At 43.3% G+C, this 25,499-nt stretch overlaps 3 protein-coding genes across 3 annotated transcripts in view; 1 reads left to right on the top strand and 2 right to left on the bottom strand.

Moving 5' to 3' along the window:
- The window catches only part of LOC111227849 (protein cornichon homolog 4-like), a 2,084-nt gene extending 1,252 nt beyond the window's left edge, over window positions 1–832 (bottom strand). The window contains exons 1-2 of the mRNA XM_022753575.1: window positions 748–832; window positions 22–65 (exon numbers count right to left, since the gene is read on the bottom strand). Coding sequence (XP_022609296.1) covers window positions 22–65; window positions 748–832 — 129 coding nt within the window. The remainder of the gene's footprint in view (window positions 1–21; window positions 66–747) is intronic.
- A 5,149-nt stretch (window positions 833–5,981) lies between these two features.
- Window positions 5,982–8,336, bottom strand: LOC111227848 (protein cornichon homolog 4). The gene is made up of 5 exons (XM_022753573.1): window positions 8,261–8,336; window positions 7,495–7,563; window positions 6,621–6,733; window positions 6,125–6,274; window positions 5,982–6,009 (listed from the first exon to the last, which is right to left on the bottom strand). Exons 1-5 carry the CDS (start codon window positions 8,327–8,329, stop codon window positions 5,982–5,984), a joined length of 429 nt encoding a protein of 142 aa, XP_022609294.1. The 5' UTR covers window positions 8,330–8,336.
- Window positions 8,337–10,231: 1,895 nt separating this feature from the next.
- On the top strand, window positions 10,232–17,958 carry gprc6a (G protein-coupled receptor class C group 6 member A). The gene is made up of 6 exons (XM_022753213.1): window positions 10,232–10,456; window positions 11,593–11,875; window positions 12,166–12,969; window positions 13,630–13,845; window positions 14,279–14,402; window positions 15,433–17,958. The coding sequence occupies exons 1-6, from the start codon at window positions 10,251–10,253 to the stop codon at window positions 16,566–16,568; spliced, it is 2,769 nt and encodes a 922-aa protein (XP_022608934.1). The 5' UTR covers window positions 10,232–10,250; the 3' UTR covers window positions 16,569–17,958.
- The last annotated feature ends 7,541 nt before the right edge of the window (window positions 17,959–25,499 follow it).

Raw genomic sequence — 25,499 nt, 5'->3', positions numbered from 1 at the left:
CAGGTGTCAGCAGCTACTCACTGTACCCACTGTGGGAATGTAAAGCGGCACGTCCACATTCGCACCTGCTGACACAGAACATCTGTTCGGAAAGATTCACAGAGCAGAGTTCAACAAAAAACCACGTCGGGTCTATTTGTTGTTCTAACAACCAATCTGCTTCTACAGAACTCTGTTTGTTCAGATTCTTTTCCAGTCCTGGATGACACCTGCAGGACGTGAGGACTGTTGGTGGGGAACCCTGCTTCATCTCCCAGGCACCAATCACAGCCATCACCAGCCTCAGCTCTGCCGTCCAACAGAACACGCACAACACTAGATGTCACACACAGGACGTGGTGGTCCAGCTTCTTTCTAGCAGTTTGTTCATTCTTGAGTATTTCAGGGCCTTTCTCTTCTTTTCTCTTCTCGCTGTATAGAAGCCAAAGTAGAATCTTTGTTTGCTGGCAGGCCAGTTTTAATTTTTAAATGTGTTTATTACAAAAAGTGATGTTACTGTTCTGTGATTGTCTCTGTTAGGAGAAGTATTATGTATGCATATTTTAAATAAAGCAATTCAGGGTTTTTTAAAATGGAATATTCACTCTGAAATGTCTTTCAACTTGATCTGAACGTAACAGTTTGTTTCTTTCCTTCTGATACTGACATGTATATGAACTGTAGGGTTTATATACCCAGTATTCAAAAGTGTTCAGACCCTTTAACTTTTGACCCCATACTCCCACAATACCCACCATGGGCTGGTACAGGCACTCCCTTGACCCCTCAGACTGCCTGACGTGAGGGTAAAAGCTCGGTCCACTGTTCCGGGGCCCAGCACAGGAATCCGCATTGTGTCCCCCCTGGATCTGAGGTTCGACAATCGGTCTCCTTTCCTGGGGAATGGTTGTGCATTGTTTGATCCCCCAATTAATTTGAGCACACTCCTCTGAGTCCCCCTTTTTAATATGGAACCACCACCCCGGTTCTTGCCACTCACAGACATTCCCACCTCCGTGCGACATTCAAAGAGCGATCAGCCATGACAGCCCAACAGTCGATCCAAAGCCTTTCAGCACCTCAGTCGGGAATTCTCATCCACACCCAGCGCCCTTGCCAATCGAGGAGGCTTCTTACCTACCTCAGGGTGACCCTCCTGCCAGGGCTATGGATGAGGCTTTCCCCAGTCCTCAGACTCTGCCTCTCGACTGGAGGAGGTGTAGTCGCAGGTTCAGCAGCTGCTCAAAGTGTGTTTCAGCAACAACACCAGTCCGGTGGAAAAGGTGTTTTGGGGTTCCAGAGCCTCCTTCTGGCTTGTACCGCTCCACCTCAGGCTACCTTCCCCACCAGAGAGGGTGACGTTCCATGTCTAGAACCGGTCTGCAACCCCGGGAGTCAGCCACCCAGGTCCCCGCCTGAGCACAGGATCGTGCATCGCACCACTACCCAAATGCCCCCCCGTTGAGTGCGTGGCGTACACGGAATGTGCAGTGGGGTATCTTCTAACTTGTTACTGAGCAGACTTAAAATGAAGTGATGTTAGACAGTTTAATATCTGTTGATACAACTTCAGTTCTTTGTACAGGAAACTTTTCACTTGTTTTTTTCCTTCCAAGTCTTCATCTGTTTGAATTCTTTTGGACTGAAAACTCCAGTTTCTCTCTTTATGTCAAACTAAATCTTGCAGTTTGAACTGGTAGTTTTACTTATTGTTCAGTTATTTGTGTGATGGTGTAATTCTGGGTATTAATATCATATAATAATAGCAATTTCTCAATATGACTTCTATTATAACCATGTAATCTTAAAACCATTAAGTCATCATCATAACAATCCTGTCTCCCTGAATATGACTCGCTCAGGCTTTCAGTTGATTCCAGTTAGCTGTCAATACAAGATTGGACTTTGTGGGTTTAAGATGTGTCTGCATTGAACCAAACAGCACCATATAAACCTTGAAATCTGTTAGATGTGTAAACTCCATCAAACAACAGCTACCTCAATTTATCATCTACGGGAGCGAAAATTCTCTGGACATCAAAACAGATACAGGAGACTAATCACAGGGTGACCTCGTCATGGGCATCCTGGACTCCCGGTTTGATTTCCATCCTCATCCCTCTCGATTCTGAGTGCCGCCTTCGACACTGTTTCTACCCCATCCTCCTCAGTAGACTTTCCTCCATTTGGCATTCACCTCACACCCCCCCTTCTCTGGTGTCCACTCTTACCTCACTGTGCCGCACTCGTTCATTTAGGGCTCAAGTCCTTTACCTCACAGCCCTCCCCCGACTTCACTCCTCTTCGGTTCCCCCACCAAATCCCTCCATAAGCTCCCAAACTGGTCCAAAACTCTGCCAGACCGTTCATCACCGAACCCCACCCTTTCTTTTTCACCAATCACCCCCGTCCTCCAGCGGGCTCACTGGCTCCCAGTCAAAAATTCCGTATCACGTTCAAAATTCTTCTCTATTACATTCAAAGCCATCCATAAACCTCACCCCCCCCCCCATCTGGCTGATCTTCCTCCGCATTACCACCCCTCTCGTTCCCTGCGGTCTTCCTCCCTCCCTTCAGGCTCTCTATTGCCATCCGCCCGCCTCAGCACCATGGGAGCAGAGCTTTTCAGCCGCTCTGCTCCCCAACTCTGGAACTCTCTCCCACCAGACATCCGTAACATTGTTTCTTTACCCCAGTCAAAATCAAGACTCAAAACTCATCTGTTTCAATCTGCATATTCGCCTATAATTTCATTGTTTTCTTTTTAACTGTCTGTTGTTTTTATTATTTTTTTAGTGTTTTTAATCTTCTGTAAAGTGTCCCTTGGGTGCTGTGAAAGGCGCTGCCAAATAAAATGTTATTATATTATTATGACAATAATTATCATTAATGAGAATTTGTGTTGTTGTATTTTATTTTTAAACCTAAACTGTTTTTTAAAAGTTTTTTTATTACAAGCTAACATAATAAAATCTGTAGTATTTCACTTGCATGCGTAAACAGCTGGAGTCTCTGGGTCTGATTTTGAGGGATGAGGGAAAAACAGTTAAAAATAATAATGAAGATACTGCGACAATACTGGGTTTAACCTCAGTGCTGGATGGAAGAAAGGATAAATCAATACAGATACAACTTCAGCTCCTCCTCTACACTTACAGTAAACACCTTTGTGGTCCCTGATGTTATAGAACATATGATTCACTTGCTGCACCGTTACCATGGAATCAAATGAGGACGAACAGTTTGTCTTTCATGTTTATTTATTGAAATTCCACATTTCCCTCCAGAAACATATGCCGAACAATTCATACGACATTATACTGTTGGTGTCAAATCAGACAGGAACCCATTCACCAGTTCTCCCGGTTCACCCACACTGAAGAGAGAAGTGGCTCCGAACAACACGAACGGCCTGACACCAGAGGAGAGCCAAACCATCCGCCATCCTCCGACCCAGACAACGCCACAGTTTAACATACAGAGAGTTCAATGCTGAAGTCAGTCAGTAAACATTCATCAGAGCAGGACTGAGTCAAATCCCAGACTCATACAGTACACGACACACACATGCACACACACACGCACACACACGCACAGACACACACACATGCACACACACCAGAGTCACCTGCTTTCAATAACCTGTTTTATGGCAAAACAAATGATCACCAGCTCAGAGAATCCACCTGTGATTGTCACATCCCTCTAGCACAAACAACACCAGACACAGTGACAGAGGACTGACGTGTGTGGTAGTGTGATTGTCTTCAGTCTTGCCAGTGACACAGACTTATTATGGATCAAATATGACTGTATATTTATCAATTTGTGTGTGTTGTGTGTGTGTGTGGTGTGTGTGTTGTGTGTGGATGTGGGGGCTGTAGTTGGTTGATCAGTGATGCTGGAGGTCTGGCAGCTTCCTGTTTGCACAAAGACTCTCAGAACAATTATCAGTGATGATCACTGGGCCGTTTCGTCACAATTCAGAGTTTCACCTCACTTCAGTACAAACGTTCACAGAGTTCCTGTCTTTGATAACCTTTGACCACATGAGTTAAACAAGCTGCAGGTGAAGTGGGAGAGTGTGACCTCAGAGAAATACAGGAGCACGAGGATGAGAACGGAAGTGACACACAACGGACCACATCCATCAGCAGGTGACTGAAGCTGTGGACTGGTTCTGTGTTCAGTCGGTACTACACCTGAGTCGATGCTCTCCCCCTTCAGCTTATTCACACTGACTCAGTTGTGTCCATCTAAATCCTCCTCCACTGTTGTTGCGTTATGATGGTTAAAAAGACTTGATCTTGTTTTGGATTTTATTTACTTTTTATCCTTGATTCTTTGTTTCTCAACAGTGCTGTGCAGTAAAAACTAACTATTATTGCTTTATGTGGATTTTCCTTTGATTTGCTTTGGGTCGGTGTCTGTGAGAGAGGGAAATATGTTTGTCATGTTGTCCCTGATCCAATAAACTTGCAGGAGTGACAAACACACCTGTCGGCCAATTTTCCCACCCACTGTGGATCTTGATCCAGGTTTTTCTAAACCAGAACAAAACTGCAAATCACATTAAGTTTTACTTGTGGGAGCAAAAAGAAAAACGCCACAAGTGGAACGGCCTCTTCTAACACTCAACACACTGAGTCATTTGAAATCACTGATGAGGAGACACGTCAGACTCTCAGCAGCAGCACAGGTGGAGGAGGATCAGTCAGCACGGCCTCGGGCTACGTCCGCACTACTACGTTTTCAAATTGAAAAACGATCTCTGTCCAGACGAACATTTTAGCTTTGTATCAGAAACGATTCTCCATCCAGACTGGTCACAGCTGAAAACACATCCATACCTGAGCAATCACGTTACACTGAGCATGCGCGAGCCGGTGTAAACAGGAAGCAGATTGTCTACTCTGCAGCTGATTAGTTGCAAAAAACACTATGAACGAGGAACAGCAAAGACAGCTGCAGTGTTAAAATCAGAATTTAAAATCCTCAACAGCTGCTAGCCAAAGACAACAAGGTTCAGTAACACTTATTTTTCATTTATCATGTTGTATTCACCACTGGTAGTCGAGGGAGAATAAGACCCAATCGAGGAGCGACTGTGGGCGTCTGGCATTCATCGTTTCCTAAGGGCTCCGTTTTCACCTGTCCAGACAGCAACACAACCCCGGACTTTTCAAACTAAAACGGAACCAGCAGCGTTTCCATTTTAAATGCTAGAAAAAATCCAGAGTAGTGTGGACAGGGAGAGCAGAAGAGATGCGTTTTAAAACGAAAGCATAGATCATGTGGACGTAGACTCAACCTGCAAACACCGAAACACTCAGTCCACCACGTTTCCACCTCCAGTTTCAAGAAGTGATGGAGGAGACCTAACATGGAGCTACATTGTGTCTCAGAGCTGAAGGCCTGAGCACAGCACAGCCGCTTCATATCCTGTGGTGACACGCCAGCAGCTGAAACTCTGCACTGATCCACCGGCACTAAATGATAAGGTACAATCTAAATATCCAATCAGCTGCAGACACCAGAATGAGGAGGAAATGCGACGCTGACAGTGAAGTGACTGTTGGTGCCAGAGGGTGCATGTGTGTGTGTGTGTGTGTGTTGTGTTGTGTTCTGCTGAAGAGGAAAGCCCACCCTGTGGAGATGTGTCTTTACAGCCAGTAGAGGCTGAGTAACTGCTGGCTGCTAATAATAAAAAAAATCTGACCACCAGTAGAGTTTTCATCAGATGTGGTACTGAAGTGTTAAACAGTTCAAACTCTGGGATTCTGACAACACACATAACAGTGAACTCGACCACAGTTAGAGTGAACGTGTTCTCTGGGCTGTTTTCTGATAGGGTTGGTGCACACAGGACTGGGAGCAGGGAGGCAGGAGCAGTGAGCAGGAGCAGGGTGGGGGGGGTTAGGGGGTTGGGTGGATGGGGATTGGGGGGTGGACCCTGGAGTGTTGGATTTGGCAGCTGGGGTGAGGAGAGGCTGCTGAGAGCTTCAGTCGTTGATCAGAGCCAGGATCATGCTGCAGAAACAAGATGGAGAGACAGACACATGTTAATTACAAACAGACACCGCCGTCACTCAGGCAGTGAGCTGACTGCTGCGAGCTGTTGACACTGAACACTGCTTGCTCCCACCTGTACAGGTAAATAGAGCAGAAGCAGGTGCAGAGCAGGTGGTAGCCCAGTTTGATCATGGCCTCCTTCATGTGGGACTTGAGCTGACCTCGGTTGTGGATCTCAGTGGGGTCAAACACGCCCATGTTTCCCATAGGGACCTTCACATGCCTGCAGGGACAAGAAGAAGGTGAACCAACCAGGAGCCTCACAGTGTTCTTACCTACATGGACTACAGGTGTGTTATGTTGCAGTACCTATATATGACATGATGCTTTACATTTCCTGATCCTTCAGTTGAGACACCAGACTAATAATAATAATAATAATAATAATAATAACAATAATAATACTATCACCATAAAGCAGAACTGCTCAGTAATCTGCATCAAATACAGATAATAATTAATATATATAGATGTGTTTGTACTGTCTCACACTTCATATTACCAAGTGTACAGAGGAGCATGTTCTCTCACAGCCTCTGCAGGAGGCAGCTGCTGCAGCATAAACACACCTGTAAATGTTCCAAGCTGCTACAGGCAGGTTGAGGAGGAGGATGAACCAGTGCATGGAGACCAGCATCAGCATGGTGGAGAGACACTGGCCCACCATCTCTGGAATTACCCACTGAAACACGGCATGTCAAACACACATCACAATCAGACATAACATTGATAAACTCCTCTCTGTAGCAGCTGATATTAAATCATCTTTAACAATCAAATATAATAATAAATCAATGAAGACAAGTAACAAGGAGACACAAGGATCCCGACGATATGTTAACTACAATTAAATCACACAAAATCTGAATTCAAATCATAGAAAACTTATTTACCTTGGAGTATTTTTTGACCAGGATTTGTGTTTTGAATCCCAGGTAAAGAAAGTTGCTCTTTCATGTTTTTATCATTTGCGAAATAAAGATTAAGGGGGAAGTCTTTCCTCCCACCTCGACTGCTGTACTCCCTGTATACCTGTCTCAGTCAGAAATCAATCCACCACCTACAGGTAGTTCAGATGCTGCAGCTCGGCTCCTAACTCAGACTAACCGGCCGCCTGCTCCTTTAAGGATTGATTTTAAAATTCATTTAATTACTTTTAAGCGCCCCCCCACCAGACTCTCACAGTCGGTTCAGTTTTATCTTCTCCACTTCTTAAGACACGTTTATTAAAAAGCTTTCATTGTGTGATGTCTTTTTAATTTCATTTAGATTTCACTTTGATTGGTTGGATGTTTTATATTTGACACAGCTGAAGCACTTTGTTATTTGTACTTAAAAGAGCTATACAAATAAGGTATATTACATTATTATATAAGGTATATTTATTTATTATTATTACAAGTTATTATTATTATTATTATTATTATTATTATTATTGCTTACTTTGTTGAGCTTGGAGCAGCAGGCTCGAGCATTGATGTAGTCACACTCCAGGTCAGACAGGGTGATGATCTGAGCTCTGAGTCAAGGTGATACAGAGACTGTGGACATTACCTGTTTCTACTGGACAGAGTGATGAGACACCTGCAGGACATTACACAGGTTAATACAGTTTTTTCAACATGCCTGAAAAGTCTCTCTCTTCTAAATGAGGAGAAAACAGAGGGAACTTCTTTTAAACGCTGCCTCAGGTTTAACTCTCAGTTATTAACAGGTGGTAGTCTCAGCTGACGGCCTGTTTGGAGACGGGCTACAGTTTTACTTCTGTCTTCATAAACGCTGCTCGATGTGTAAGTAGCTCCAGGCCGAGAGTGTGTGACGGTGTCCGTGTTGTCAACGAGGTCATCGGTGAAGTTGTAAAAGACAGACACACCTACTGACTCACCGACACCGGTCAACAGTCACATATCCGACCGGAGTGTCGGTCACAGAGACGGAGGAGCGAGCTGGAGATGAGCCCGTGTCTGCGGGGACTGAGACCTTACACCCAGCTTACAGTGTTGTTTTCTGGTTGTTGTGACCACACCTTGTCCCGCAGTTACCCCGCGGACAGAACCCGGTTCACCTCAGTTCACAGTGGCCTCACCGACACCTGAGCAGGGCGGATAAACGCTCAGCTAGCCCGCGTTAGCTCAGGCGCGTATAAACAGATGGACTCAGCGACCCGCCACAAAACACCCGCCATATAACACCCAACCCGAAAGGATACAAAGTAGACCGAGAGGAAAATCAGTGCACAGCAGTCCACCAGCGACAGAATGAACACTGCCGCCTCCATCTTTCTTCTTCCGTCACTCACTCACTGTCATTTCCGGCCGGCGCTCATCCTGCGCGGCCCGCGGTCCGACACGGTGACGGCAGTTTAATGCTGTGGTGCCCCCTGGTGGCCGGTAGAGAAAAACAACCACAGCTCAGAGAAACCACACACCCCAGAACAGGACTTTAGACTAACTGAGGACAAAAAATGTCACATTTATTAATCCTTAATAAAGCGATGAGTCAGGTGGGAGTGAAGTGCTGCAGGGGGAGATTGTAATTAATTAGTTAAACCAGCAGATGAGTGTGAGTCACAGCAGGGCCTCGGTATATCAGAGTCTATGTCACAAGGAGGGCCAAATAAATCAGGTAAGGAAACATGACGTTGCCTCCATCTGATCTGAGACCAGCAGTTTTAACCACTACTGTGTGAGCACTCTGTGACACTCTTATTATCTGTCAGTGCATTGTTTTATACAGAGGTGGACAGTAACAAAGTACATTTAATTGACTACTGTACTTAAGTATATTTTATAGTATCTGTACTTTACTTGAGTGTCATTTTCATCTGAAACCTCTGACTCTGACTCCACCACACTTAAAAGACAAATATTGTACTTTTGACTCCACTACATTTCCATGAAGTACTCTTACTTTGAAGCAGAGTTTAGTCTGTGGGATGAATTTTATTTTATTTTCAAAGTATGATTGGCCATACACCGTGTAGGAGAAAAATCACAGCCAGCTCCTCAGTCTGTCATGTTTGAACCTGCTGTCAGTGTCCTAATGATGGCGACGTTAGATAAAGATGAGGCAGAGGATTCTGATCTGAAGTCTGTGTTCGAAGGTTTAGAAACAAAGAAAGATTCATTTAGTTTGAAATGTTTGCTGTGTTTACCACGATCAGACTTCATCACTGACTGAAAAAAGAAATATGAAACCAACAAAGGCTACTTTTGCTGATTCAGATGTTTTTTATGTCAATGTATCATATTTACGGTCTTTTTATTCTACTGGTTCTACAGTCAGTCAGTCAGTCAGTCAGTCAGTCAGTCAGTCAGTCAGTCAATCAGTAGGTTGTTTCAGAGTCATTTGGTTCTGTAAATGTGGAACAATACAACAGACACTCAAGACACAAGACACAAGACTGGCTCCTTCCATAACTCAGTCATTCTGATGATCAGTTCTCTAATCTGAGGATTTACTGTTTTATAAACTGATTTTTTTTTTCTGCAGAGACATATGAAGACGCTGTTTTAGTCTGTGAGAAACTGAGGCAGACATTTCTGACTGAATAATAAAATGCACTAGTACCTGTTTGGCAGGAAGCTCATCAGCGTCTTACGGTAACACATGTTCCCATTATAAACTCCTATTAATAGTTTCAGTCATTAAGGTGTGATCTATGTGTCTGTGTGTGACTATAATTATCTGTCCTCATTTACACATTGTTCAATATCAAACATTTTTAAATTGCATTTTAGCATGAACAGTTACCACAGAAGTTTCTTGTTAATACAAATATCAAACATTAAAGTGACGCCCATTCACATGAGTGTGTTCAAGTGTAAAAGTGACTGACAGTGTGTGTATGTGTGTGTGGGTGTGTGTGGGTGTGTGTGTGTGCGTGTGTCCATCAGTAGACATACAGTCTATCAGATCATATCAGATCATATCAGCTCAGTGAGCGCTTAGAAATATGCAAAACAACAACAGAGGTGATGACAGCTGCTTCTGCTGAACAGTGACTCACCTGTTGTCAGTCACGAAACAGTGGGCAGGGCTGCAGGGGAGAACATGAGAGCAGTGAAGCATGAAGGAGGAAGCACGAGGGAATTTTCTGTTAGCCGAGTGAAGATGCTTAAAAAGGAGAGTATCAGTGTGCCGGAGGAGAAACACCACAGAGAGACCCAGTACAGAGGGACAGCACAGAGGACAGGACCATGACCTGGACTGCTCTCATCATCTGTTCTCATCTCACACTTCTCCTCATGATCCTGGAGACAGGACACACCACTGACAACAACACCAGAGGGCTGGCAGCTACAGCTCCAGGAGATATCATCATCGGAGGAATTTTTCCCGTTCACACCACTGTTGAGAAGAGGAAGGATGGCTCGTATGAACCTTATCCTCTGCCGTGTATCAAGTGAGATCATTTAAAGCGGATGTAACACATGATAAACAGCTGATCTTTATCTGTAAACGGTCACAGTTTAGTCCTGTGAGTCAAAACAACCTGATACTCAATATCTGTAGGGGGAAAAAAAATCATTCAATAAAAGTCATTAAATGAAAGTAATAACAGCACAATTTAAAATACTCCTAAAGTTCTGCAAATGTATTTAAAGTGTAAAAGTATTATATTATAAATATCAATAACACTAAAACATGAAGTTCACAAAAGACTTGACAGGAACAAAATAAGAGAAAACAACAAAACTAAAATAACATACAATTTACTGTGAATTAGATCAGATGCATGAAATTACTTGACATTAAAATGCTGAAAGGAGGAAAATAATGAAATGAAATTCATTTAAATTAAATTGAACAGGGGGAGCAACTAAAAGAAGAGTCTTTAAATCACTTCTAAACGACCCCTATTACCAGAGCAAGGATTGAAGAACTGGACTGATGTGGTCTAGTCCCCTGGTCCAGGTTTCAGTGCTGGAAAGACCAGAGAAGAGACTGAGTGATCCTGTGTCAGAACTACTGATGAATGATGAGTTTTAATTTAACCAATGTCACCTCAGCACACACTTACTGACTTTTGCTGGAGCTTTCAACCACGTCTCACACTTTTCATCAGTGGCTGAAGAACATGAAGTGTGGGCTCTGGAAAAAGCCACAAAGTGAAACTTAAAACTAACTTAAAATGATTCTGTCAAACTATCATTTCCAAGGTCAAGAATGATCTTCTTCGCTCTTTGTACTGTTGGCTGGTTTAAACTGATGCTATGTTTGTTCATAAAGTAATTACAAACTATTACTGTCAGATAAATGTAGTGGAGTAAAAAGTACAATAAGGCAATGACACAGAACAGAAAAAACAGTATAAAGAGCGTGGATGGAAAAACTCCATCGTCACAACACAGTTATCACGGCGATATCATCATGATATAATAATAATGATAATAATAATAATAATAATAATAATATGTGATTGAATAATTCAGCCTCAGTCTCAGATGTTGAGGTGTGAAGATGAAGAAACTGTCTGTCCACATGTGTACTGTAGTAATTATTGGTGCTGTAGTTATATTGTTTGTCCTGTCGACTCAGGTTCAAGAAGAAAGCCCTGGACATGGTTCTGGCTATGATCAACGCTATAGAGGTGATGAATAAATCCCCTCTACTGACGGAGGTGAACGTCACTCTGGGATACCGGATATTGGACTCCTGCGCTGACGTCAGCACGACTCTGAGAGCAACCGCAGACTTCATGGGGAGGGAAGGAAGCAACACCTCTACCAGTAGACAGCCAATCATGGCCGTTATAGGTCCCTCCCACTCGGGGACAACCATCGCCATGGCCAGGCAACTGACGCTCAGGATGATTCCTCAGGTAAGAGGCAGGACCAGGCTGCTGACTTAGTGTGGGAGCAGGTTGGACTCTGATGCACATGGAGTTCACCGTTGCTGGGACTGAAGCAGCCAAACAGGTTTACAGCTGAGCAGATTTATCAAGATCAGGTCAGCTGATGCATGATTGACAGTCATTAGAGAACACAGGCGAGGACGGGGTCTGACATGGTTGGTACCTTAACCTCTAGACCACCAGGCCACAGGTTTCTAGATTTTAATGTACTTGTCCATTCATCTAGAAACATCTCATGTTTGTGTTCTGTTCTCCAGATAAGTTTTTCAGCGACCGCTGTGACTCTGAGTGATAAGACCCGCTACCCTGCCTTCATGAGGACCGTCCCTAATGACAAGCACCAGACAGCTGCCATGGTCCGTCTGATCAAGACCTATGACTGGAACTGGGTGGGCATCATTACCTCGGATGGAGAGTATGGCCGGTCAGCTCTTGAACTCTTTGTGACCCAGGCCTTAAAAAATAAGATCTGTGTGGCTTTCAGTTCAGTTCTCCCAAACCCTGAGAACAGTCCGGATTTCAAGAATGATATCAAACAGGCCGCCAGAGCCATCCGCACCAATATCAATGCCAAGGTCATCGTGTCATTTGCCAGGACAGATCAAATGACGCTCCTTTACCAGGAGCTGAAGGACCAGACGCTGAGAGAAGGAAAGGAAGTGGATTCAATGCGACGAGTCTGGTTGGCCAGTGACAGCTGGTCCTCCTCCAGCTCTGTCACAGGAAACCTCACTCTGAAGGACATAGGAGACGTTGTGGGCTTCACCTTCAAAAATGGAAATGTGTCATCACTCATTGAGTACCTGAACAGGCTGGAGGCAGCCGGACATCAACACACAGGGAATAACTCCTTCCTGCAGGAGTTCTACCAGCAGCTAAATAACAGTAACTTCTCTACAGACACCGAGCTGGTGTCTGAGGCCGTGAGGGTCCTCAAAAAAGAGATTAATAATGACACTGTCTTCAGTCTAGAGATGGCTCTGAGCGCCATCGCTCATGCTGTGGCGTCTGTCTGCAGGAGCAGAGACTGTAAAACACCAGGCAGTGTGCAGCCCTGGGAGGTATTTACACATGACTGTCTGTGTGTGCGTGTGCGTGTGCGTGTGCGTCTGCGTCTGCGTGTGCGTGTGCGTGTGCGTGTGTGTGTGTGTGTGTGTGTTTGTGTGTGTGTGTGTGTGTGTGTTGTGTTAATAGGGTCCACATGGGTTAATTTAAGGCTGAGGATCAGGGTTCAGGTTTACAGGCAGCTAGGATTAGGGGTAAATCTGGATTCAGGTAACATCTGAGGATCAGGTTCTGGCTGTTGAGACAGATCATTGTCACATTAAATATGACACCTTGGTTTACGTACCATAAACACAGGGTTGACACAATTGGCAGCCTGTTTCTCACACCTGCGGAACTGTTGATGTTTTTCTGTATTAACACCATATTTCCCACAAAACCAGAATAAAGGCTGACTCCAAATGGCAGAGGTCTAGAGGGTCCAGAGGGTGTATATTGTAGGAAAACATGGCTGTACAGTCGCCCAGAGCTCTCTGTTTCTCTGGTAGGAAGCCTGATCAGAGCTGAAGTGCAACAAACAACCATGATTGACTGTGAAAGGCTGAGAGTCTCTGCAAGAGGCTGTTTGTCCTTGTCAAGTGGAGATACTGTGTATTAATGGACTCATCTAGGTAAGTGAGCTGATCATGATAATCGTACCTGATCATGTCCTGTAGGTGCTGGAGGCTCTGAAGAAGCAGGGGTTTAAATATGGAGGGAAGAGCTACAACTTCAACGAGGAAGGAGACTTACTCCTGGGCTACGACATGAACCTGTGGAGGTCTGACGGAAGAGAAATCCACATCAATGAAGTCGTGGCTGAGTACGACTTACTCACCAACAACTTCACTTACACCAACCACAGCACCACCCAGCAGCTCATGAAACTGAAGGTAGGCCCCTACTCTGCTGCCCTTAGGTAGTTGTATGCTCACACACACACACACACACACACACACACACACACACACACACACACACACACACACACACACACACACACACACACACACACACTGTGTTGACTGACAAAGTGAGACTGTTACAGCTGACTAAGAGCATTTCAATGTAAATACACAGAACATGTCTGTCATCATGGCCTCTCTGATCGTGGTCTCTGGTCTCTGGTCTCTGGTCTGCGATTGTGGTCTCTGGTCTGTGATCGTGGTCTCTGGTCTGCGATTGTGGTCTCTGATCTGTGATCGTGGTCTCTGGTCTGTGATCGTGGTCTCTGGTCTGCGATCGTGGTCTCTGGTCTGTGATCGTGGTCTCTGGTCTGTGATCGTGGTCTCTGGTCTGTGATCGTGGTCTCTCTGTTTTCCTCAGGACATCAAGTCTAAATGCTCTAACAGCTGTGTCCCTGGAGAGATTAAGAAGACAGCTGAAGGTCAACACACCTGCTGTTACGAGTGCATCAACTGTACAGCGAACCACTACTCTAATGAGACAGGTAAGACACACACACACACTCTCTCTCTCTTTCTCTCTCTCTCTCTCTCTCTGGTTAACAGTCAGATTCACCTGCTGTCATCAAGGTGTGTTTGGGCACTCATAGAACTAACTCTTTAAAACCAGGAAGCACAGTGATCCAATCACATTCTGACATATAGTAAATACTTGGTTCCACTCAGCTGCTATTTCACCCACAGTATGAACAGAGTCTGACTCCACACTCGTCTCTCTGGATGGGTTTTCACACGCTTTGTCACTCTTCCTCATTTGCACGTCATTTCTTTATCTCGCTCTTTTTTTTTTTTTGGAAAGTTTTAACTGCGATGTGCATGTCTGAACATATCTCTGAGCACATCTGTGTGAACACAACTGCTGCTGTGTCCATATCCCTGTCCAGAGTACAACCAGCTCTTCACTGTGTGAGGCTCTTGTTGTGTCAGAAGCGTTACACTACACAAACAGCACATGTCAGGTTCATTCAGACAAACATCCCCTCTCTGTCCATTACACAAATCTTTAACCCACCTGTTATGGAGTGTGCTCACGTTGCGCACCAGAAACTCAAAGATTTTCTTTCTTTCTCCCCATGTCCCCTTAGGGGCTCTGTAGGTGCATAATAATTCACAATAACTTATTGACACAGCAATAAAAAATAAAACAAAATAAAAGCTCATCCAGCTGTTACCTTTTAGACAAATGGGCCACAACATGTGAACCAGTTGTTAGCTACCGATGTCTCCATGTGACTCTAATAACTCTCACATGACCGTCATGTGACCCTCACAACTCAAACGTGACCCCACAGCCTCCATCTGACCTCGGGATGAGAACGACCCATAAAGGTCTGAAAGCCTGCGAACTGAGAGAGGAATCATTTTCTGGAACAGTCCAGCAAACCCAGGCTCTGACTCCTCACTGGTCCAGTTATGACCAGTTATAATGCTATAATGAACAACAGGTCAGGGTTGGCATTCACTGTGCAGTATCTTTGTGTGTTGATGTGTACCTGTGCTGCGTCCTCTCTGCAGACATGGACCAGTGTCTGCGCTGTGACACAGAAACAGAGTGGTCTTCAGAGCGCAGCTCCGTCTGCACCCCCAAAACTCTGACCTACTTCTCCTGGGACGACAGCTTCGCCGTGGCGCTCGTGACCTTCACTGCCCTGGGCATCGTCCTGGTTCTGATGGTATCGGCTCTGTTCTTACACCAGCGTGACACTCCGGTAGTGAAGGCTGCCGGGGGGCCCCTGAGCCAGGTCGTCCTCTTCTCTCTGATCGTCAGCTACATCAGTGCCATGCTGTTTGTGGGTCAGCCCAACTCTCCCCAGTGTAAGGCTCGACAGGTGCTGTTTGGCATCAGCTTCACTCTGTGTGTCTCCTGCATCCTGGTCAAGACCCTGAAGATCTTGCTGGCCTTCCAGTTCAATCCTGAGCTGCAGGAGGTTCTGCGGAGGTTCTACCGGCCCTATGTCATCGTCAGCATCATCGTGGCCTTGCAGATAGTTATCTGCGTCTGCTGGATGGTCCTCGATGGCCCTGTTGAAATGATCATCTCCAACTCCAACTCCAATATTCGGCTGGAGCAATGTGCTGAGGGCTCAGTAGTTGCCTTCTGGATGATGTTAGGCTACATAGCCATCCTAGCTTTTGTGTGTTTCGTCTGTGCCTTCAAAGTACGCAGACTTCCACAGGACTACAACGAGGCAAGGTTCATCACCTTCAGCATGCTGCTCTACCTCATCTCCTGGCTGATCTTCATCCCCGTTTACAAGACCAGTCCAGGAAAGTACCAGTCGGCGGTGGAGATGGTCATCATCCTCATCTCCAACTACGGCATCCTCAGCTGCCATTTCTTCCCAAAGTGCTACATAATCCTCTTTAAGAAGGAGAAAAACACCAAGAGTGCTTTCAGGAAGAATCTGTACGAGTATTCCAATAAAACCAGTGACTGTGTCTCTGTGTCAGGGTGTTCAGGGTCAGAGTTCCAGTCCAGCAGTCAGCTCGTCACCATCAGTGCTCTGTCCCTCTCTGTGTCTGCAGATCACCCTCTCAAACCTGCTGTGGTGACGGACAGCAGAGACACGAACACACCTGTGCACCCGTGCAGAAGACGGCACAAAGGCTCAGACACGGGGCACTGCCTCAGGAGAAGCATCAGCATGTGACTGACAGTAGAAATCTTTTGTAAATTCTAAAGGCTTTATATTTCAAGATCTGAAGTGAGAGGTCACGTGTTTTTTAGATATAACCTGAGGATGCTCTGTGAATACTGGACTCCTGTATACTGGTTGTCATGTCAGCAGACATCAGTGCTCACACAGACATTACAGTCTGCAGACTGTTACAGCTGATAGTGTGTTTGCATACTCCACCCAATCAGCCAGAGCCTGGGTGTAGCTGTGGTTAGCTGCCATCCTGGGACTTTGTCTGTAGCACTGAGGGTATGTGACCACAGCTGCCACCCAGCATGAGCCTGTCTGTGTTCAGTTAGTGAGTTATTTAATCCCACGGGAAGTAAAGACTGGAAACAGATGGAAGAACATATGTTACAGAGCCTAAACATTGATATGTTTATATTTCATGAAAACACTTCCAAAGCCCAACTGAAGCATCACTTAACATGAAATTATGGACAAAGATCCCTGGAATCAACACGGCCTCTTCAATAAACCAGCCACTTCGGCAGAAGCCAAATATCACAGTAAATAAAGTCATAAAATGGAATAAATGGACAGACGTAGGAATCTCAAAGTTCTGGCAAATATTCTCTAGTAACTGCTTTAAAACCTTTAATGAATCAATCAATGAACATAAATTTCCAATAAGTGAATATTTACATTACAGCACTCTACAGCTTTCTGTTAAAGCACTTACAAACTGAGCACAGACACCCACAAATTTGAAAACATACTTTTTCAACTTGTTCCATAGAAATATTCAATCAAACATTTTTACACAATGTTAAATTTAAGACCTGTGCAATGAAATGGATCAGGGACCTCCATACACTAGAGGATATTTCCTGGAGGAACATGTAGAACAACTGAAGTCAGCCCTTCAAAACACTAAACAGACTATATTACCCTCCATCACCATGTACAGACTGGGAATATGGGGTGATAGTTAATGCATAAAGTGTGGTGCTGCTGGAGGAACTCTGCTCCGTCTGCCGTGGGACTGACGCAAAATGAAAGAGCTCTGGTTTGGAATAACAAAGGGAGCAACAACCAACACTAATACAGCCACTCCACTCACACCTCAAACATTTACATAGCTTCAGCAGAGTTCCTTCAAAGAATAAAAATGTCTTTCTCTAATTATGTACGCTCACAAAGAAGGTAATGATGAACTACTGGATTTCCCCAAACACACCAACACACAAAGAATTAGAAAAGGTAGCTTTTAGACTAGAGAATAATGAGCCAGATTATAATGTGACATGGACTCCAGTGGAAAGACACCTACTGTCAATATAAAGAAGGAGGGAAGCAGGGAAAAAATCAGAGAGCAATATTTTTTTTATTTCAATATCCTATTACTATTATTATTATTATTATGATTGTGTTGTTGTTGTTGTTGTTGTTGTTATGATTTAGTTTTCTCCTCTGATGTAGATGAGACCGACAACACTTTCTGAGTAACTCTCTCAGTTACTCAGAGACTTTTTGTTCCAGACCAACCAAACTTTCACATGTTAAATTTACATCTGTAGCTAGTCACCCATACCATTTAAAGATAATTAAAAATACATTCAATTTCACTAATTAACTTTTGCTTTTTGTCTCAATAAGAATAGTATTCTGAAAGTGTGCATTATTTTACAATAATATTATAGTATTATTTATTTATTTAATAATATTTATCATAGAATAGTTATTTTTTGTTTTTATAATGTTTTGTGTAGAACATAGAACTTACTTTGATTCAAAATATTCAAAATCTGTCTATTTTATTGCTAGTAATAAACAGATCAGGCAAATATATTATAAGACCATGAGAGGCTATAACAAAATCCTTCTCAAAATAACTTCTTTGTATTTTATGTTAAAATGAACAATTATTGTTGCATTTGTTTTGCTATGGGACAAAATCAGCTGCATATTTTGTCTATTTTGAACTAAAACATTGAAACACACTGTTGTGTGGTCTGTTGTGATTTGGCTGCTCAGTTTGGAGACAGTTACAACAACTTGTTCCAACCGTCTTCATCCTGTCAGCCATGACAGAACATCATGAGCTAGACACGCTGACACATGCTAATCATGTCATTAGACGTCAACACAACAAAGATTCAAACCAAGAAAGTCTTGATTAATTCAAACTAAAAAGCTCAGGACAGTTTGACAAAAATACAGCTTGTGAAAAAGCTTTCATACCAAAACAATAAATGAACAAAAAATAAATTAAGCAGCAGCAAATGTTGAATGTGTCCTTTGTCTTCTTGGTAGGGGGAGGGTCTTCTGTGTCTTCTGTCTTCTTGGTGGGGGGAGGGTCTAACTCAGCAAGAGCAGTATGTCATCACTCTTGTTTCTGATTGGAGGAATAAGACTTGTTGCAACCGTCCCTTGTTGTAACCATCCGCAGTCTCCCTCCCCTGAGCGGGTAATGGTCGCTTAATTCTCTGTCAGTGCTGTATTAACACTGAATGCTCTCTGTGCTGTAACAAAAGCGTATAGCACCATGGACCAGTTTTGGAAAGACAAATTTCTGTCTGACTCAGTCCAGTTGACCGGTTGCCATCGGACCTATAGTTTCTCACCACACTGCAACAAGTTCAATAGGCCTGTAATTACTGCACACATCGCTTACTTAATAATGATACCTTATTATCAGGCAACTGTTGTATTTTACCAATTAAAAAAATAGATGAGTAATTTGTGCTCTCCTTGCGGCCCGGCACTGGTCCATGGCCCGGTGGGTGGGGACCACTGGGTTAAGGGATGTTTTCGAGTTTAAAGTTTGGAAGGGTTAGAAATGATGGGCTCACTTGTTTGCTGAATTAATACTAGCATTATGTAACTTTTGTCCTTTCTGTTTATATTTTGTGAACTAATAAAGAGAAAAGAAAATGTCTGTGTTCACACGTCTGTGACAAACAAGGGCGTAGGTTTGCATATGGATGGTGGGGACAGTTCACACTGTGTTTGGAGTAAAATCTTTATATAATCCCTGTGCCCTACCAGAGGCTACGTCTCCAAGACAACTGATTTAAGCATTTGATTGGCTGAAAGGGCGGGGACAATATCACACTTATTGCCAGATACGGCGGTCAGTGTGCGCGGTCGTAGTCAAAAGAGACATCAGGAGCTTTTTCACCATCCAAGAGCGTCAGTAATAGGTAGTAAACTAATTATCCATCAGTCACAGTTATTCAAAACCTGCTATAGCTACCTAACGCCGCCAGCCTCACATTATTAGATTGTTGGTGCATCACTGGATTAGCAGCATTTTACTGTTGCAGCTGGTGAAGGTGGAGCTGGTTTTGAATGTGAGCTCAAGTGGAAAAGGGAAACTGCAGCACTACTGAATATAAACATGTTGATGTTGGATGAAAAAATGCAAAAAATACAGTTTTTTTTCTATCTTTTCTGTTATGTCATTTCCTAAAGTCTTTGATCTGGTACTGTGTTTAGGTTTTTTAGATCTTATATGTTAATGAACTACTCAGTTGCCAGCATTAAAAGGTCCCCATTGATTTGGAGAGGTTGCTGTGTCCCTTCCGATCTTGAGACCAAACCTACGCTCTCGGTGACAGAGGTAGAGAATCGTTGCTCTGTGTGATGATGCTGTCATGTAGGAATGAGGAAGAACTGACAACAATCTGGGCCAACAGAGTCAGTGCTGGGTTTATGAAGCCCAGAGATGTTTTAAAGGATCAGTTCCTCCACCCTAACGCCATGACGCTCAGGGGAACGTTTTCTCTGTAGCTCAGTAGATGCACTTTCAGCTTTTAGTTGATTTGTTTGTTTTAAATTTAATTCTTTTATTTATTCTTTGTCTTTTTATCTTTGTGTTTATTATAAATGAGTTCTCTCCCTCAGTGAGTTTCAGAGTTTAAATAAAGGTTGAACGAACGTAACGTAAATCATTGAATGTGAAGGTGAAGACTTGGTATAAGGTGTAAAGTTTAAGGTTTAATGTTGAGGTTTAGTTTAGGTTAGGTTTAGGTTAAGGCTGAGGGTTCAGGCAGGTCACCAGGAAATCAGTGTAAGTCCATGTAACATCTTCTGAACTCATGGAAATACAAGTGTGTGTGTGTGTGTATGTCTGTGTGTGTTTGCGTGTGCGTGTGCGTATATCATTCCACCTGGGTTCACCATGTTCCAGTAAAACAAGTCAGAATATTGTTATTGTTTGTTTGCTTGTTATTTTTAACAATACCAGGTACAACATTAAAAATGCATTTGTTCACACCAACACAGTAGCAACACACAAACAATCTAGTATAGGCATATGACTAGTAGCTCATGTTGGCTAATGCTAGCCAGTTTTAGCAAACTTAAGGTAACTATTGTTATATAGCAGAAAGCTCATATATATATACTGTAACAGTGACACAGGCTCACTGTGAAACACTGACTGAAATAAGGTCTGTGGTTGACACAAACTCAAGTAAATATAATAATATATAAGTAAATACCCCAGTTCTGAGTTCAGTCCTGGTTTCTTTAAGCTTTTACGTCTCTTAAAAAAGACCGGTTGCTAATGAGTGGAAATGAGACTGCAGAGGTTGTCGGGGACGTTAAACGTCATCACAGTGAACATGAAAACTGATCTACTCACCAGTCCACCTTCACAGCCTCGTTGTGTTTATACAAACTGTTACTGACTTTGTAAGAGGAAAGGCTTTTGTAGAAGGTCAGAGCTAAAAGTTTAGTGGTGGTGATGTTGAAGTCATGTGACCGTGGTGTAGTTGGTTTATGGTCTAACAATAGCTTTTTACTTCTGCTGATTGTATTTAGGCTTCAAACATCATGAAGTGGTGTTCATTAGTGAAGATGATCCTGCTGAACTAAACCTGTCAGTGTCAGATTATTTCTGTAATAATCCAAAAGACAATGGAAAAATCCCACTGGCTGTTTATGGAGGGAACCAGCGTAATGATAACTTCAGGGTTGGTCTGCAAAAACACTTCATCCCTGCAGCACTGTATTAGGTAAACCCCGAAACCTGACCTGGACCCAACTGATCACGGTCGTTTTGTGTCTTTTAACTGACAGTCACTTCATACAGATGCTCAGGCCCAGGGGCCCTTTGACCTTTCAGTGCCTGGTAGACCTGTTCACCTCTCCATGGTTGTTACCAGTTTAAACAGCACACTGACATATAGGCTTTATTCACATGATAGAGAACAATATTTCTCCTCTGCTGCACAGCTCTCTGTTCACAACCTGAACATTATTACAGATTTATAAAATCTTAGTAAAGGCTTTACTAAGATTAAGTAATCAGTCAGTAATCAAAACCCTTTATAATAGTCGTCTTTTTCACTGAGAGTGATACTAAAACAATGAAAACTAATAGGAATGTTACTCAATATAAAAAGAATTATGTAAAATAAATAATGATAATAAGTTATTACAGATCATTTTGTTTTGGGGTTTAGAGGACGGTAAGAATGTGCACATATGGACTGTGAATATTTAATATATGAACATAAATATAAGCCTGTGAACTCATGTAAAATGGTAGAAACAGTGAAGTCCCGAACATTAAAACACCAAAGTCCTTTAAGTATTGTAGGAAATCTGAGTCCAGGCCTCTCTGCACATGATGTAACAATGGGAACCTGTCAACTGTTGTTAACTGCGATCATATCCTTATATACCATTACAATGTGTGCTGGAGTTCACATTCCTCTCAGCTGTGACCAGCTCTCCAGCGTCTCCTGTTCCACCTGCAGCCATTAAGGAATGATCATAATGATCCTGGAGCCTTGTGTGGGGGTGGGGTCCAGAGTCATTTCAGATACTTTCTCAGAAACACAGCCACTAACAGAACAAGGACATTGACACAGTGAGGAGGATCTAAGTGACGTTGTGGTGTCTGATATTTAAAGCTGTGGTTTCCCTGTCTCTTTCCAAGTTCTTATTAGATGTTGCTGAACCGGACAGACGGGTTGAGAGCTGGGGACTTTCACAGTGAAACTTAATGAGGAGTAGCACCTGAGAGTGTTTACCCTCCCATCCTAACAAGCTGACCAGTATTTGTCTCAAGTGTTATTTTAATTTGAGTAGAAGTGAATTACCCGCCTTGTTAAATAATGGTTTTGCATTATCTGTGCCAGCATCATGACACATGATGACCGGCCTGTACGCGCAGCACATGTGACAGCAGTGTCAATCAGCTGCGCAGACATATAAAACTATTTTACTAAGAAAACAAACTCAGATCAGATCTCACTGCTGTTTGTAGAGCTGTCACGACATCAAATTCAACACAACCAGGACAACAGGACACTAACTCAGTGTCTGGATTCAAGCACAATGACCAAAGACAAGAAGACATTACCTCTGCTTCATGCTTCTGTATGAAGACATGCAGAAATCCAAGACTGAACAGTCTGACAGATGAAGGCAGCCTGAGCCTGTATCACTAACCGAACAGCATCGGCATAGCAACAGCATAGTCCATAAACTGACGTGGATTATCACTGAGGTGTCACTTTTTTTTTAAGAAACAGGTGTATCTGTCAGACAGATTATATCTGAGCCATTTACTGTGAATGCTGACGTTAACTGGCCCATACATCTGCATAATGAAAGTGTGTGTGGACGTCTGATTCTCCTGATGGACAAACCTGATGACAGTTTTGAGAATAGTTAGTGATGAATGTTACAGCTTCCTGTACTCTTTGTTCTTAGCTTGAATCTTATCACATAACTTCTGAGCCACATTAAGTGCTATTGCAACATCTGCAAATGTTCAGATGTGTCATTCACAGCCTGGAGGAGGGGTGTGAGTCCAACAGAAGAGAGAAGCGGAATCTGGTATCGGTCGTATTGACGCTAAAATCGATCTTCAAAAACGAAATGTAATATCCAAAGTATCGATATTTTAGCATCGATCCGCCCACCCATGTTAGTCACTCACTCAGTCAGTCAGTCAGTCAAACTATCACAGTCAGTCAGTCAGTCAATCAGTCAAACTATTAGACAATCAGTCAATCTATCGGTCAGACAGTCAGTAAGTCAAACTATCAGTCAGACAGTCAAACAATCAGTCAGTCAGTCAGTCAAACTATCAGTCAGTCAGCTGTTGTGATCTCAGCTGCCTCAGTGAGTTTGTTTAGTGTTTCCTCAGGTCGACTGCAGTCTGATGTCTAATTGCCTGCAGGTGTCTTCATTAAAACATTTCAAAATACATGTGTCTACCAACATGGCTGCAGCAGTGTTTGTGTGTTTGACTCCGGCCTGTTCCAGAAAGAAAGCTTAACTAATTCTGAGTCTAACCCTGAACTCTGGTTTAACTAAGCCAGATGTGTGAAACTCTGAATTTCAAGTTCCAGATCCAGATCAGCTGATCAGAGCCAGTTTAGTCAACTCTGAGTATTTTCACTCTGACTGAAGTGTGTGTTGTGAATGAAAAAAAGCTGTCATGAATGGACCTGATTCACCATGGCAACAGGTAATTAAAGAGCGGCGCTGCCGTTTTAAAAGAAGAGGAGTTAGAAATATGAACATTAATGCATCTTTAAAAACACAGCAGCAGCAGCAGGGATGCAGCCTGAGAACTATTACATCTTAGTCCATGAAGTTCACTCATTCATTCAGCAGACTTGCACAGATGAATGGATGATGAAGAGCAGGAGTTCTGCTGTTTGTTACAGTAAATGTTGAACTGACAGTTCAAATCCTTTTTACAGTGGATGGTTAGGTCATTGAATCAGACACTGATGACTCACTGATGTTTGGTAACATCTGAGAAGGAATGGAAAACCTTCAAGTAGCAGAAGATCTCTGTTTTGTTATCTTTGGTGACACGTGTGGTCATACATGGTAATTGCAGGTTTGTTTTTGAGCCACATGAGTCACTAACTTCAGTGACCCAGTTCATAAAACTGTAAAATGCAGGTCTTCTATATAATTTCATCAGTGGGTCCCGGGCTCAGTCACCACGTGTTACCTCATTCAGTGACTTAAGGACACTTGTTTAAATGAAAATCTTCAAGGTCGTCACTATGAAGCCGTCAACCAGACAGATGAAGATCACAACCAGAGACTCAGCAGGAGGCGTTTGATGGACTTATACTCGTCCGCAACAGGTCGAGTCTTGACCTGTGTCTGTTTCATCAGGAGGAGACACAGACTTAAGATCAAACCTCCGTTTGCACTGACACACATCATCTATCTAGGTGTAATAGTAGGTGTAGCAGAGCCACATGTCATATTTGTTTTTAAATTACTGTCATAACAGTGATAATGCGGGTGAAATGCTTTTAATGTTTTTATGCCTCCGCGCCGGCGCCAGAACCAGAGGCACATTGCAGGTCATCCGTCCATCCATCCCATTCTTGTAGACACAATATCTCAGCAACAGCTTTACAGAACTTCTTCAAATTTGGCACAAACATCCTTTCTTCAAATTTGGTAAGGGAATCCCTTAAAGTTGCCACAAATATTCACTTTGACTCAAGGACGAACTGACTAGATTTTGGTGATCAAAGGTCAGTGTGACCTCACAAAACACTTTTTAGCCATAACTCAAGACATCAAAAAGCAATTATGACAAAATTTCCCACAAATGGTTCATATTTTCTATGACTCTGGATAAACAGGGATGTAATCTGAAACTAGTGGAGTGGAGGAGGCAGACAATCATGACGCGGTAAGTTTTGTTTTGTTTGTGTTGTGTAATTTTCCCACCCCAGATAAAATCTTGGTCTGTCTGCACGGTCTGAGACTGTGGTTGGAACCAGACCAGCTTCACTGTAACTAAAAAAAAGAACTAGCAGGTTCCGAGGCCTCTGACCTGCTCCCAGCAGCTCCTGAACCGTCTCATCCAGTCTGACAGGATCCACTGTTACTGCAGAAATGAGTGAATCACAGTGACAGGGACTCCCCGATCCTGTCCTGAAGATTCTGAAGAAACTAATT

This window comes from Seriola dumerili, unplaced genomic scaffold (assembly GCF_002260705.1).
Source record: "Seriola dumerili isolate Sdu_G_001 unplaced genomic scaffold, Sdu_1.0 BDQW01000191.1, whole genome shotgun sequence".
Taxonomy (NCBI): Eukaryota; Metazoa; Chordata; class Actinopteri; order Carangiformes; family Carangidae; genus Seriola; species Seriola dumerili.
Note: the sequence above shows the minus strand (reverse complement) of the source record. Positions and strands in the feature narration are given on the sequence as shown.